Consider the following 16,116-nt stretch of genomic DNA (forward strand, 5'->3'; position numbering starts at 1 on the left):
AGGCTAGGCTTGGAGGGTATCCTACTCGGAAGAAGGGCTAATGGAGCCATTAATAAATGCTCATTGAGGGCAATTGATTCTAATTGTGGTAGTAGTGAGTAATGTAAAAACATATTTGTGGGACAACTTTAGCATTAGGAGGTTATCTAAGTTTGTTGTGTTTTGATCAGGAGGCATCTCTTATTACCTTGATGATTGTTGTGAAGTTCTTCTAGGCTTGTTTATAATTGTAAGCAAGTAACCTTTGAACTTGTCTAGACTTCTTCAAGAAAAGAACTCTAAATTGGCCTAGTCAATGTGCACCCATGAACCTTTTTGGATGCAAAGAATGGTTGTGATGAATATGGTTCGAACAATACCTGTTCTCAAGAAAACAAGCATTTGAATCCTGCATAATTTTGGATTGGTTAAAATTTTGATATCTTTTGGTTTGAACATGAATGGTTAGAATGGAAATATCACGTTCAATAACCTTTAATGCTCAATGCTCTCAAGGATCCTGTTGATCTTGCTTAGACTCCATTCGCAGTATACGCATAATTGTTTCATGGATAGTATGATTCACACAGAAATCCTCCCACATTGCTATGCAGGAAGTAGGCCTTATCTATTTTTTTTCTGAATCCACTAGAAAGCACATAGAAAGGCTTAAAGGGTAACTGAATGCAGACACTGATAGGACTATAGGACAGCAACAAGTTTACATATCTGAAAGTTTCAGGATAAACATTTGTAGCACAATGTTTAAAAACATTATACACATATATGAACTTCTGAACCTTTGTTCACACTCTGTCTATAGGCAACAGAACCATTGGTGTACCCTTCAACAGCAGCACTGGGCAGAACTATGCAGGACTCAATGTAATTTTTTCAGATGAGCACATGCTACCCATAACAGCACTGTCACCATAAATGCTTCCACTATTGCACCTTCTTTTTTTTAGAAGGTGCGATTTATCTGTCGTGCTCTAAGAAATAGACGAATCATATGTTACATACCATTATATCCTATATGGGTACAGTGGGAGTGGCATAACTAGTATTTCAAAAAAAAATCACTAAAAAAACAGCAATCTGCCTTTCCATACGGAAACCTCTATTTGTAACATAAAGAATCATAGAGAGATAAAGGGCGTACCCAGTGTAGAGAGCTCCCGCTCTGTGCGGGGTCTGGGGAAGGGTGTCAGTGGCAAGCCTTACCCTCCCCTGTGCAATGCGAGGCGACTGCGACTCGAACCCGGGACCTTCCGGTCACAGACGGTAAGAGTCTACCGCTTGCACCAGGCCCGCCCTTCAAAGAATCATAGAGAGATATGGATTAAAAATAGATCTCCCCATTCTTTATTATCTTTTATTTTTATGGATCAGAACTCTTTTCATTCTTCCATATAAAAAAAAGTGACTGATTCAGTGAATCTTTTCTTAGGTTGAAGTTGCGCAAAAAAAAAAAATGGTTCTGTAGAGGAAGAAAAATGAAATTGAGGAACTTATCTGGTGAGCCATTGTTCCTTCAGATTATCTCAATGGGCATCTGATCATTAATTATCATAATATGAAGTGATGTATGCAAAGCAATGGTATGTCAATACTAAATATTGTTTAGAAATATTATATGTGAATCTATTGATTGTGCTCATTTGACCTGAGCTGTTTTCTGTTAATTTTTGCTCATTAATCTTCTTATTAGTCAGCATGATATGAAAATGATATGTGCAATCAGCAGTATGTGAAGCCAGTTCCTTTTGATTTAAAAAAAAAATCTCTGAATCCTTTGAAGTGTGCCCACTTGATCTAAATTGCTTTATGTTAATCCCTGTTTAAAAAGGTAGCGGCTAGCTCTGCCTATGTGCCACCTAGGCGCTAGGCGGAAGTGCACCTTCTGCCCTAGCACCTAGGTATTTTATCTAGGCTTGTTTTGTGCGTAGAGATATTTTGGGCGTGATGTATGCATGACAATGGAACAAATTAGAGATGGAGAAAGTAAACTATAGCCATGCTACTCATAGCTACAATGCTACATGATAATATCAGTTTTTTTCTTTTTGTTTTGATATTCCTTTATTTAGCATTGACATTACTCTAATCGCCCATAGAAAGTACAAAAGCTTAGCATTGCCTAGGCGATGCCTAGGCACATGTAGGTGCTAGGTGGAGCCTGACTGCCTACCGCACCAAGAGCTTTTTCAAATACTTCTGTTAATTTTGGATTATTTGTAGCTAGCTTGCAACCGCAGCAAGGTGAGGAGTCTGATTCTGGTTGCATCCCTGGCCCCACAGGCAGATATGCACTTCAGCTTGTTCTGGTTCATGTTCCTCCTATTCATGTGCCCTCGAACAGTGCAGGGCCGCTACGGATCCCAGTAGGAGAGATACATTTTCTTTTTTCCTGTTGATTTTTTGATAATCATCCATCATGAAAATGTTTAGGCTCCATTCATAATATATCAATGTTTCGTGGATGAGTATGGTTCCACCGATAGGATAAGAGTATAGGTTATCAACAAGAATACATACCTGAAAATTTCAGGAGATACATCTATCGGCCATAATGTTTGAGAAAATTATATATGTCTATATACATCTAGTCACAGCTATGGGAGAGAGTTATCGAACATCGCTTGAGAGCAATAACACGGGTCTATATGAATCAATTTGGTTTCATGCCCGGAAGGTCAACCATGGAAGCCATTTTCTTAATAAGACAAGTTATGGAGCGGTATAGGGAGAAGAAGAAGGACCTACACATGGTTTTTATTGACTTGGAGAAGGCTTATGATAAAATACCAAGGAATGTTATGTGGTGGGCTTTGGACAAACATAAAGTCCCAACGAAGTACGTCGGGCTCATTAAGGACGTGTACAACAATGTTGTGACTAGAGTTCGAACAAGTGATGGAGACACGGATGACTTCCCGATTAGGATAGGACTACATCAAGGGTCAGCTTTGAGCCCTTATTTGTTTGCCTTAGTGATAGATGAGGTCACAAGGGACATACAAGTGGACATCCCTTGGTGTATGCTTTTCGCGGACGATGTAGTGCTAGTTGATGAAAGCCGAACAGGAGTGAATCAGAAACTGAAGTTATGGCGGGAGACTTTGGAGTCCAAAGGTTTTAGACTCAGTAGAACTAAAACTGAGTATATGAGATGTGACTTCAGCACTACTATTCGGGAGGAGGAAGATATTAGTTTGGAAGGTCAAGTAGTGCCTAGGAAGGATACCTTTTGATATTTAGGATCAATGCTATAGAGAGACGGGGATATTGATGAAGATGTTAGACATAGAATCAAAGCAGGGTGGATGAAGTGGCGGCAAGCATCTGGTGTCCTATGTGACAAAAGGGTACCACAGAAGCTAAAAGGCAAGTTTTATAGGACGACGATTAGACCTGCTATGTTGTATGGTGCAGAATGTTGGCCTACAAAAAGACGACATGTTCAACAGATAAGTGTCGCGGAAATGCGTATGTTGCGTTGGATTTGCGGTCATACAAGAAGGGATCGAGTTCGGAACGATGATATACGTGATAGATTAGGGGTAGCACCAATTGAAGAAAAGCTTGTCCAACACCGGTTGAGATGGTTTGGACATGTCCAACGGAGACCTCCAGAGGCACCGGTGCGTAGTGGAATCCTAAGCCAGGATAGTAACGTGAAGAGAGACAGAGGAAGACCGAAGTTGACTTGGGTAGAGGTAATAAAAGGAGACTTGAAAGGATGGAATATACCCAAAGACTTAGCCTTAGATATGAGTGCTTGGAAGACAGCTATTCACGTGTCTGAACCTTGATTGCTTCTTCTGGGTTTCAACTCTAGCCTACCCCAACTTGTTTGGGACTTAAAGGCTTTGTTGTTGTTGTTGTTGTCTATCAATTGCTGGTCACACTATCAGTTATAGAACCGTTGCTGTCCCGTTGAACAGCAGCATTGCACCAAGGGCAGAATGACTCAAAACTCGTATATATGATTAAGTTTTTTCAGATGAGGTTGAACATGTGCGACCCATGAGTTACATTGGCACCATAGTGTGTCTCTGCCGTCATTGCACCTGTGGTTGAGGTCGTGAAAGCATTGGTTATGTAGAATGAGAAAAATAAAATTGAGAAATTTATCTGATGAGCTCTTGCTTCTTTAGTTTATCTCATTGAGTCATCGGCCATCTGCTTGTGAATCATTGTTATATGAAAGTGATATATGCAAGCAACAGTATGTGAATACTGAATACTATATTTTGAAGAAAAGTATCTATGGGTCCATTGAATGGTGTCCATTTGATCTGAATTGTTTTCTGTTAATTTATGGTCATAATCAACACTTGATCTGAATTGTATTGTGTTAATTTTTTTTCCAGTTATCTGGGGTAGAGCAAGAGCAGCAGCAAGTAGCACTAGACTGCTAGAAGCTGTAGCTGCAATGCAACTGCAGTGGGGGTGGACAGGAGACTCACTCTAGGTGCTGGCAGAGATGCACCTCACCCTTGGCCTGGTTCATGTTCCTCCTGTTCCTGCGCCCTCAGAGAGAGCTGGTCGAGTAAGGGTGCCAGCTGCCAGTTAGAGATTTACATTTTGCTTTTCTTGTGTGTGTTACAAAATGCCATTGTCTACATTTGTTTCTACTCCAGATATCAGCATGGCTACTATCTGTAACACTTTACATTCTTTCGCCATGATCTATCATTGGCACTAACAACATAGGAAAATGGATGATTGGAACCTGAGTGGTGTTAATGATCAGGTGTAGCTGTTACCAAGTAATGTACCCAGCACGATAGATACTTGTTTTCTTTTTTGAAGCAATAACCTACATTTGTCTCTACATGCATATATTAGCATCCATAATATGTCTTTGGGATTTAATAATATACAAAAGGGCGTACCCAGTGCAGAGAGCTCCCGCTCTGTGCGGGGTCTGGGGAAGGGTGTCAGTGGCAAGCCTTATCCTCGCCTGTGCAATGTAAGGAGACCGCGACTTGAACCCAGGACCTTCCGGTCACAAGTGGTAAGACTCTACCGCTTGCACCAGGCCCGCCCTTCGGATTTAATAATATACAAACATAGATAATTACATTTGTGCTAAACAGCGAGAGGTGTTTCTTTCTCAAGTTCTCAGTTCAAATTCTTTTACTGATAAAGTGTGGCTGTTGCCTAACAGCTGTGGATAACAAATTGTTGTTGTTTGCCTGTTTTATGTGGTTAGAAGCAAAATATTGATTGTGGGGAAATTGGTTCTTAACAAGCTGATGTTATCTTAACAATTTGTGTATTTGTGCAGCATTGGGAGCAGCAGCAGCAGCCTCTGAAGGTGAGTCGCCAAGTACGAGTGCTTCAAGTGCATCAGAAGCTTAAAGTGATGATCTATAGGCTTATCGGTGAAATGGAAACTTGTATAAGATTTATGATGTGACATTATTTAGCATTGGTTAATTTAATCCTAGTCTTAATTTGTTGGCCTTTAAGGGTTATGTGTTTTCTTAAAGGGATTTTACCTCCTAAATTGGTTAGCCTGTCCATTGGCATTGTCTGTAATCTGGCTACACTGGCCCTGCATCAGCTACTCTATGTGCATTTCCTGGATTTTAGTCCTGAAATGTATGATCTTCTATGTTAAGTTAATGGGAATTTGCAATTAAAACACTAAGAATGAGTACTGACATCTTGACTCCTGAATATTTCGCTGGCAGAAAGCATTGAGAAAAGGTGAAACGGCTGTTTGCGGCATTGATACATGGATATTGATTTGTGAAATTGTCTCCCAAATATGAGCCTGTTCGCTTGCTCGTAAACGATCGTAAATTTCCAGCCAGGAACAGTGTTTTTCTCTCACATCAAATCAGCCTGCAGTAAATAATCCACGATATGATACAGCCTCCCGAACAGGCTGATAGGATATAGGAATAGGATGTTGGTTAGTTCAATTTTAAACTGGAATCAAGGTGGTTAGAATGGAGGTAGTATGTCAGGTGCTCCAAATTTTGTTCTTCAAAACTTAATGGTCGTTCTCACCCAAATTCTCCAAACATGAACTGATGCAATCAACGGTCCTCAAATTTGCCAGAATATGAACGAATTCCAAAACATATGGTTCCTCTAATTAGAATCTGGGCCAAGCAAAAACAGAAGTACTAGCAGTATATGATGCGTTGCAAATCCCACTCGCGCTGCATCATTGAGGTTGAGAAGCTGGAACCGAGGTGCCGGCGAGAGACATGCCACTAGGTTGAGCCATATACGTGCACGACAAACGGGCAAAGCTGGAACCGAGGTGGGGTTGGGCTCAGGACTAACCCTGAATGGATTTTGACTCAAATAGATGGTCAGAAAAGACAACACCAAACGGAAATCATTGTGATTGTTTAGAAAAAAAGAAAGAAAGGATGCAGCCATCTTTTGGTGAAGGAAACCTAACTGGAAGAGCCACAGAAGAGAAAGAGCATCTAGGCAGCGCATCTCCTAGAGGCCGCATCCCGCAGCCTGACGCCGGCGGCCCCCCTCCCCTTCCTGCCCCTCCCTGCAACCTCAACGCCTGCAGCTCCCATCACCTCCACAGCCTTGGCCTACCCTAGATGCGCCGTCGACAGATCCGGCGCCCCCCCTCCCACCGCCGGTCTCCAACCCGGCGCCGGCGTCTCCCAACCCCCCTTCCCTTTCCTGCTCCCCCGCGCCAACTTCTCCCTCCGCCACCTCAGCCCCTGCCTCCCCCGGTTGCGGCCCCCAGACGCGTGCGGGAGCAGGAGCCATGACGCCACCATCCCAGTTGGACGCCAGCTCCCTAGGGCCGCCGGCGCCTGATCTCGTCGCCGCCCCCTCCCTCGGCGTCCACGGCGACCTGGATCCACCGCTGCTGGCCAAGGCATCGTCAACGCCGCTGCCGCAGGGCGGCCATCCGGCCTAGCATCACCCGTCCAGCGAGGAGCCCAGATGCGGCGTCGCCGACAGAACTGACGGCGGGTCTCGGGGGGAGGCCAAGCGGCCGCCGCCTCCGTCCGCGGGGCCTGCGCCGTCCAGGCCGGTCTCCCACCTCTCCCCGCTCGCGGAGCCCTTCTTCCCCAGCGGTGCCCCCAGATGCCCGAAGGCTATGCGCTGGTTCGAGGACTCCATCTTCTCCAACTCGGATTCCGACTTCTCGCCACCCATCGCTACCCAGGCCTCCTTCGCCGAAGTTGTCCGCAGGAGCTCTCCCGCTCGGGAAATGCCCAGGCCGGCATGGTCCGGTGCCCTGTCGCCCACCCGAGCGGTCGACGAGCAGCCAGCGGAGACAGCACGCGAGGTCGACGGCAGGCAGCGTCAAGGTCATAGGCGACGCAGGCGCAGGAGGAGGCCACGTCGCGCACCCACCGGGGGAGACCGCATCCCTGACCGGCGGCTGGGACCTCTCGACGAGGCCAACTAGGGCCCTATGGAGCACGTCCCTGCCCGCCAAAGATTGGGCGCATGTGTTCTGCGGAGGAGGAGGAGGCGCATCTCACCGCCTGACGCAGAACGGTGGCGGGAGGTCCTACATAGGCAGGTGGAACCTACGCCTGCTGAGTGCGTCGCCACCTTCAAGCCACCTCGCCGGAGGCGCATCGCGGAAGTGTTGCGAGACAAGTGCCTAAACTGCTTGTCTTACTCTCACCGCATCGCCACGTGCTGCTTGCCTCTGCGATGCTTGCGATGCCGAGGGTTTCAACACATTGCCAGAGACTGCAAGCGACTGTGCTCGTCGGGCCACAACCGGGTTGGCCACAGCGCTGGAGAACGCCATCGTTCCGGCCATGAGGCCATCCCAAACCGGCATCATTCCCACGGGGGGTCTGGGCTGCACACCCAAGGCTCCTGGGGATGCAGTCATGGCGACGCCAGCAAGACGGAGGTGAGCACCGCGATGCTTGTCCAAGATGCTGAGCCGGTGAAACAGTCTGAAATCACCGACTGTTGGAACCCTCTCCATTTTGAACAAGATCCATCCTCTCCATTCGAGTTGATCATGGGAAGACAGCCTGCCTCGGATTCGATGGTCCTTGAGGCAGGGCTGCTTAGCGGACATCATGGCGATCCAACCTTCCTTGGTGAGGCGATCACTAGAGGGCAGTCGGCCTCAGATCAGATGGTTCTAGAGGCAGGGATGCTCAGCGGTCCCCACGGTGCAACAACCCCCCCTCTGGCGTCCCAGGCAACGGCAAGGACAGTTGTCCGTCCCTGAGGCATGAGGTGACCAGTGATGCAGCGCCAACCACGCCGGGATAGGCTGATCATGTCGGCGCATTTGGCAACCAGGAGGGGACGGAGGTCCCACCGTCCTCACCATCAAAGGCACACACCACGGCTGTGCTTTTGGCCTAGTGCATGGATGCCGGACCGCAAGCTGAGTCGGCCGATGGCACGATAACGGGCGTTGTTCAGGCAATTGATGAGCTGACTGCTGAGATACGCCCAAACCAAGGGAGGCCGCCAGCGACTGTCCAAGATCATTGAGGAGGTCCAGGTAATGAGACAACCACCTCTCATCAGCTCCCCGCCTAAGCAGAAGCCAACACCAAAGCGGACTACTCTGCCCATTAGGAGCAGACGGATTGCTACTCAGCAGATGGACCACATCCCGGCGTCAAAACGTGGCGAAGTGCTGCTCATGAAGAAGATGGGGATTCTGGCACCTTCAGCACCGATTTCCTCTACAGCCAAGCGTTCGTACGATTCGTACTTCCAGGGCACCCTATTGGAAGCAAACGTCGAGGCGCTTCATGTGCTGTTCCTAGCATCCAGGGCGATGGCTGGTGGAGCAGCGCGGTCTGGTACTTTAGCTAGATCGTAGTCTAGGTTGATCACAATAGATTCCAAGGTTGTCATAGTCAAAATGTAGTCCCTTTGAGGTAACCATCGGGCTAGGAACGGTCTCTATTGTATTTCAAACTTCTACCTTCTTAATACAATGATATGCAATGCTCTTGCGTATTCGAGAAAAAAATGCGAGAACCCAAGGCCATTCGTCCTGCGGTCAGGCATATCGTCGAATGTCCTATGGCTGTGGGGCGGAAGGGTGAGCAGAGGAATTATTTCGCCCAAAGCTCCACGGGTCATGGCATTCTTCACCCACTTCTCCCAACCCCATTAGGCCTTTCACAACGTGTTCCTTGAGTGATAAAAAAGATGAAAGAGAATGTTTGAGCATTACTTAGCACACTGCAGTAGGCGATGCTAACTTCTAGTGGTGCTATAAAAGGTGAAAGCCATTTGGACAAAAAAGATATAAAGTTATGGTACTTTCTTTCTACATTGGTAAATTTATAAGAGCTATAGTAAAACTAGCAAGTGTCAATGAAAAAGATAGAAAATAATTAAATATCCCCCTCCCCTCCACCCCTCAACCCCCACCCCACCACACACACACTATCATTCATCTCTCCTAGTCCCCAAAATCTCGATTCATGTCTTCTCCCCCAACCCAACCCTAGATCCTCGTCGCCCGCCAGAGTCCGTAATTCCGTATCCTGCCCATCACCATGGCGGCAACGCCTGCTATGATTGATGAGCTGATCGAGGAGTCCCTCCTCCGCCTCCCTCCAACGGATCCTGCAAGTCTCGTCGATGCCGCCCTCGTCTGCAAGTCATGGGGCCGCTTTATCTGCAGCCCCCGATTCCACCGTGAATTCCAAAAATTTCACTGTAAGCCACCAATGCTTGGCTTCTTTTGCAACATTGAAAGTGCCCAATTCTTTCCAACCTCTTCTTTCCACCTTCCCCAAGCCACCCTCCATAGTTGCATCGTGCTCGATGCCCGCCACAGCCGCGTCCTCCTCGAAAGGAATGTTATGGAGGATGAAGATACCGTCCTCACCGTCTGGGACCCAACCATAGACGAGCAGTGGGATCTACCACAACTGGACATCGGCGAACAACTTGCTTGGTATGCAACTGTGCTTTGCGGGGCCACAACTAGTGGCTCTTGCAACCACCTAGACTGTCGCGACAAACCATTCAAGGTGATCTCCTTGGGCCACGGCATTGAGCCCGAGCATATGTCCTCCTTGCACATCTACACATCAGAGGTTGGCTCCTGGAGCGATCCAACTCTTGTACCTGAGTGCGATGTTGATGCAACATCCCCTGCACTTGTGGGGAATACACTCCACTTTTCGACTGATGATGGTAGTCGAATTCTTAGTTATGATATGGAAACAAGGGAAACATATGTGATTCATCTACCTCTTAAGCTCAGTGAGTGTTCTACTGCCCTCATGGAAATGGAGAATGGTGAGTTGGGAGTCGCAAGATTGGATGAAGCTGCAAAACTCACCCTCTGGTCATCAGAGTTGAATCCCAACAGAGACTTGGAATGGGCACAAATTAAAGTCATTGAGCTTGAGAAGGTGCTCCCTGTCAACGGTCGCTCCATCTATTCTAATTATATTGCATTTGCGCATGGCGCTGGAATATTTTTTGTGGGGACAGATGATGGCATATTTAGTTTTGATCTAAAATCCGGCCAAGCAAAGAAGGTATTCAATGATCCATGTGTTGGATATGGTGTCAACATTGTTGTTCCCTATGTCAGCTTCTGCACTCCAGGTACGACTTTGCTTGGTTTATGATTTGTCAAAGTTTGGAACATGTAAATTTTCACTAGGACATGAAAATATGGATAGTATCATGATACTACATGAGTTCAGTGGATTTAAGGAAGTAAGATGTATACCTATGTTACGCCTAACTATAACTTTTATTTTGGCTATATACTATCCTTGACAATAGCTACTCATACCTAGGAATCTATTCACCTATTAGACCTAAGGCAGGGTGTCAAAAATTTTACGCTAAAAAACACACTAAAGTTGTGACACTACACATAGATGTATACCATGTGCCTATGTTTAATGTTGTACATTTCTATCCTTGATAGTTGAATGTAATAACACGGAATTTATGGATAATATGTGGGATACACACAAAATAGGTGTTTCTCTAGAGGTCTAAGTCAATCTTCTCTGAATGATTTGGGCAAGTTGTGAACGGGTGGGGCTGAGATCATAGGTTATTGTTGCTTTGTTAGCTATATATTTAGTTGCAATTTGGAGGAACATGTGGTTGGTTGGTAATAAATGTTCATTATGGCATATCAATTTGCAGTTAGCAGATTTTATTTATAACATTTGGTTTATTTTGCAGCACTGAGATCAATTGATATAGGCGAGGAACTAGAAGTTGATGCTGCAAGTGCATGAGATAAACAACTCAGCTTGCTAAAGCGAGGCCTTGAAAATCAAGATGGAAGTGTACCACAAGTAGGGGTTAACACTTTTTTCAAGTTTAATGGGTGGTGAATGTAAACCGATGAAAATCTTGAAATCGCTTTTCTATTGGTTGGTTGCAACAAATTTGACATTTATGTGTAGGTAACTTACCTGACGAAAGGAGTTGCCTTTATTTAGTGCGTGTTTAAATACATTGATGATCCATTGAACCAGCAACATGTCTAGTTCCTTTGTTTTTTCCTCGATGGTAATAGTTGCAGTCCTTGAATTTGATTATTTCAGAGTATATATCCTGCAAAAGATACTGAAGCTCAACTTTCGTGAGAGGAAGGAGAACGCTTGGGAAGATTCAGACTCGGATGAACTTTCTGTAGTGTTTTCCTGGTGTTATGACTCGCTAGAGAAAGCACAATGAAAGTTATTTGCCAATATGTCAATACCATTTTAAAAGTATGAAAAATTAATTATTATTGCCTAGGATTCTTCTCCGTGACACATTATTTGCATTTGCTACTGTAGTCCCTTGTTTTCCCAGTTTGAAAACAGGCTCTAGAAAAAGAGAACACGGCAAAAGAAATTTAATTTAAATTTTGATAAAGTGATTCATACGTGCTCTTGCCATAATACTTCCCTCTGGTATACCCATATCAAATGTACCGAGCTTCAAGAGCACACTTTATTAATAAGCGTAAATTTTTTATTATAGCTTCTAGCACCAAATCAATTGTAAGTGTTGTGCGTTAGCACAGACAATATACTAAAGTAGTATTTATGCGAAAGGGCATGTAGCCCGGTGGTTACAAGAGTCTCAGTAGCATCTCAGGTCCCGGGTTTGACTCTCATGGGAGCGAATGTTTTAGGATTTAACAACGTTTGTGTTTTTAGCAGTAGGCGACGTTCTCGTCGATAACGAGGCGTCTTTAGTGACTTCGTCAATCTCAAAGATTTGTTGGCCCAGTCTTTAAAGATGATCATAAGGGTAGAATTTGTGTGCGTGTATTCATGAGTGGGGATGCGCGTTGTGAGCGTATGAGTAAAAAATACTAGTATTTATAATATTGGAAAAAAGTCGAAGTCACGTGACTAGACATGGCTAGAGTCAATGGCTATTGTCTATTGACCAGTCGGGGAAACGATACCATCGCCCTGTTCTTTTGTGGGTGGGTGGGGGGGTGGGGGGGGGGGGGGGGGGGACGATGGTTCCTCACATCTCATTTTTAGTCTGACGACTTGAATCAGAGCCTCGAATCGGAGCCTTTCACATTATGCGGTCTATTCGCTTGCTCGTATCTGGCTTATCAGCTAACGAATATTATTTTTCTCTCACACCAAACCAGTTAATAGTATTTTCAGCTATGGTTTATAAGCCAAATTAGCCAAAACGAACAGGGCGATGGTACGTTGGTTACAGCATGACTGCACGAAGGCACTGACGTTTGTTTACAGGAGATGCATGGGGTTGTCCAGCTGTTGTCAAGGTTCGCTTAGTACAGAAAGAAGAAATAGGGTGAAGTTTCTCCTCTCTGGAAGTTGATTAAGCTATGTGAATAAATAAATAGCCGTGATCTAAATTGGAACAAAAAAAATGAACAATTATTTGTACTGCTATAACTGTTTTTCTTAAATTATTTCCACCATCAATCCTGAAATGTAAATGATTTTGAATTATCCAGGGTTGGTCTACCCCAAATTTTTTTTTGAGAGCAGGACTATCCCAGATTTGATTGTGTTTATTGGAAAGAGCAATAATATTCAGAACATCAAATTAGCATTATTAAATACATTATGAAGTAGTTCCATAATTCACCTTTTTATGTGGTACGGAGTAGGTGGCAATATGTTCTCTTTAAGTTTGATCAAATTTAGGATAGTTTTATGTATGATAAACTTAAATCCTTTATATTGTTTCAGGATGGAGGAAGGGGAAACTTAATTAGATAAATAAAAAATATTCTATGAGTAAAAAAAACTAATGTTCCTCGTTCCGTGCTCTTATATCAGCATAACAACATCCCAAGAATGCTGTATCATCTTATTTGTTTTGACTTGATCTCCTGTTATATTTAATTTACTGTCATGGCAACCGTAAGTCATTACTATAGAAAAGATTTTTAGAGGCGATTAAAATCGCTTTTCAGAGGCTCACAAGATTTATTTTTCACTCATTTTTTAAATAAGTGCAAAGACCAAGATTCGAGTCCATGACCTCTTTCCTCGTGTGTCTCATCCCCTACCACCGCACCACACAATATCTTATATCTTATTTTACAATGTTGTCTATTTGTACTAATATGTACGAATCTTATAAACAACATTTTAACTCATAAACAATCTTAAATGAGAAAACTTTCAATTATAAAGTTTTAGATCTCGTCGAGCACTACAACTTTGATATAGAACATTTCTCCATCCAAGGTCATTTGAAAATTCAAAAAATTGAAATTTAAAATTTGAGACTTAATTTATATATTTGGAACCCTAAATGATCTCAAACAAAAAATTTATCAACTACAAAGTTTTAGATCTCTTCGAGCTCTACAATTTTGATATAAAGTTTGTCTTCATCCGACTTCATTATAACAGATATGAATTTATTTGTGTTGCAGCTATTTTTAAGGACGGTTTCGTTAATACAATTTTCAGATGCGGTTATCTTAAGGGAACAATCTACGAAAATCACTAATTTTTAGAGGCAGTTTTCTTAATACAACCGTCTCTGACAATCGATTTTCATAGACGGTTCTCTTAACGAAACCGCCGCTAAAAATGGATACATTTTTAGAGGCAGATTTCTTAATGGAACCGCCTCTAAAAATTGATTTCTAGCAACGGTTGTATAGCTGCAGTGCCTCCCGCGTAGGTTAGTGATGGCGTACTAAGACAACCGCTTCTGTTAGAAAATGGAGGCGCCTCTAAAAATCATTTCTGTAGTAGTGAGTTAGGATCGATCTATACTGTCTAACAGTCTAACTCTCCAACTGATATATACTGAGACTGATGATGTGTTCACGGTTTGTTTTCCCTCAGCTTCATCACATTATTGGTTAATCGATTTGTTGAACTGAATCCTAGTTGCTGGATTTCGTGTTTGAGCTAGTTTGAACAAGCAGATGACAGATGCCCATCAATATTCTGTCGTGTTCCGATCTGTACTAGTCAGTCGGCGCGGCGCACAAACCGTGCAAACACTCTGCCATTGCTACTGGTACTCAAGTTCTTTGTGTTCAAATCTGGAAATGCATATGCTTCGGCGCGAAGCCAACACGGCTCCATATGCAGTCGGCGTCGTGTCAGCAGCTTGAGCCACTGGTTCTTATTAGATTGCTTGCACTTTAAGGCAGCTTAGCTTTGCATGTGAATGCTTATTACTCATGTAAGCTTGTTGCCAGAGAGTACACCATACGAGCATACGATCTCAAATAAATAACAATCCTGCTGTCAAAAAAAAATAACAATCCTACTACTCGGGGTCTCGATCCTAATAACCTTATAACCAGTACATGGATGTGACTGCCTTTTGTAAGTCAACGAAAATTTCCATCCTATAGTGCCTGTTGTTACAGTGTAGTTCCACTTTCCAGTGTGCTGCTGTCGGCTGATCACGTGTTAGCGTAGGATTCTAGTGGTCTACTAGTTTGTAGTTTCTTATCAGTTCTTGCATAGTTTCTTCACATTCTCAGGTACTCTATCCTACCCTGCAGATGATGTAAACCCTCCGTTCCAAAAATAATTACATTTATCATCTTTCTCGAAATCAATTTTTTAGAATGAATCAAATATATAAAAGATTGTAGATATTTATGACATAGTGTTGACAGTAGAATATACTCCTATTTTTATATTAAATTTATTTAAAGCTAGTTAAAAATAAAATGTTTTGTTATTTAAAAAATAAGATGTGTACTTATTTTGTTAAACCATGGCCGCCGTTCCGGCCAGACCCTCCTCTGCTGATGCCCACGCCGACCCCGCGTCGCCAGCGACGGCGCCCGCCCGCGGCCGCCGCCTGCCGTTGGCCACCGTGGGGATCCTCGTCGCCCTCGGCCTCAACCTCGCGCTCTGCCTCTGCCTCCGCCTCCGTCATGGCGCTGGCGGCGGCCACGACCTCGCCTTCGTCGGCCTCTCCCACCTCATCCTGCTCCTCCTGTTCCTGTCCCTCCGCCGCTTCCAGTCGCCGCCGGGGTCAGCGGCGCGAGGCCGGGCAAAGCTCGCCGTGTGGCTCCTCGCCGCCACGCTCGCCACCGCCTTAACCTGGAAGGTCGGCGCGATGATTCCCCGGGCTTCGAGTTCGTCGTCGCGGTGTGGGTTATTATGGCGGCGAAAGGGCTGGATGGACGGCGGTCACGACATCGAACTATGCTGATCTGATCTATAAGAGACTCGGAGTGAGCATGTATGTACCCTGGTTATCCCTGATCTACAACAGACTCGCATGCAGATCGACTTGCAGACTCGACATATGAATGGAAATAAAATAATAGAATAAAATCTTTTGGCCGCATCTCCTTTTTAGTCACGACTCAAAATCGGAGCACTTTACAACAGTATGCTCATTAGTTGCAGAATGCAGGCAATACGATAATGCTCCACACGGGGCGTCCGGATGGACAGACGGATCTGACCCGCCCGACCCGACCCATCCATGCCACACGCCGCCTCTCAGACTCCGCCTTATCCTTCTAGCGCAGCTCGTCAGTTCGCTTCAAAAAAAAAACAGCGCTGCTCCCTTCTATAGTGCCAGGCTGCTCGTCACGGGCAGCGCGAGGCCGCTCACCACGGCCTTCTCCGGCGCCCTCCAGTGCCGCGGCGCCGCATCCGCCCCCATCCCACGCTGTTCGCAAGATAGCACCAGTTCCTTGTCCAGTGCGAGGCTGCTCGCCCCAGG

The 16,116-nt window shown here is 44.9% G+C and overlaps 1 protein-coding gene across 6 annotated transcripts in view; it reads left to right on the forward strand.

Moving 5' to 3' along the window:
- LOC136520102 (uncharacterized) overlaps nt 1-16,116 on the forward strand; it is a 126,999-nt gene that overhangs the window by 4,858 nt on the left and 106,025 nt on the right. For 2 of the 6 annotated variants that reach the window (XR_010775146.1, XM_066513502.1), the window contains exons 2-3: nt 1,430-1,497; nt 4,356-4,787. Coding sequence is in view for 1 of the 6 variants with exons in the window: in XM_066513502.1 (XP_066369599.1) it covers nt 1,430-1,497; nt 4,356-4,456 (169 nt within the window). In the remaining 5 variants the exon portion in view is untranslated. Of the gene's footprint in view, nt 1-802; nt 1,264-1,429; nt 1,581-4,355; nt 4,788-5,275 lie in introns of those variants that run through there. The other 4 variants (XR_010775134.1, XR_010775144.1, XR_010775145.1 and 1 more) reach the window with 4 other exon arrangements.

This window comes from Miscanthus floridulus, chromosome 18 (assembly GCF_019320115.1).
Source record: "Miscanthus floridulus cultivar M001 chromosome 18, ASM1932011v1, whole genome shotgun sequence".
Lineage (NCBI taxonomy): Eukaryota > Viridiplantae > Streptophyta > Magnoliopsida > Poales > Poaceae > Miscanthus > Miscanthus floridulus.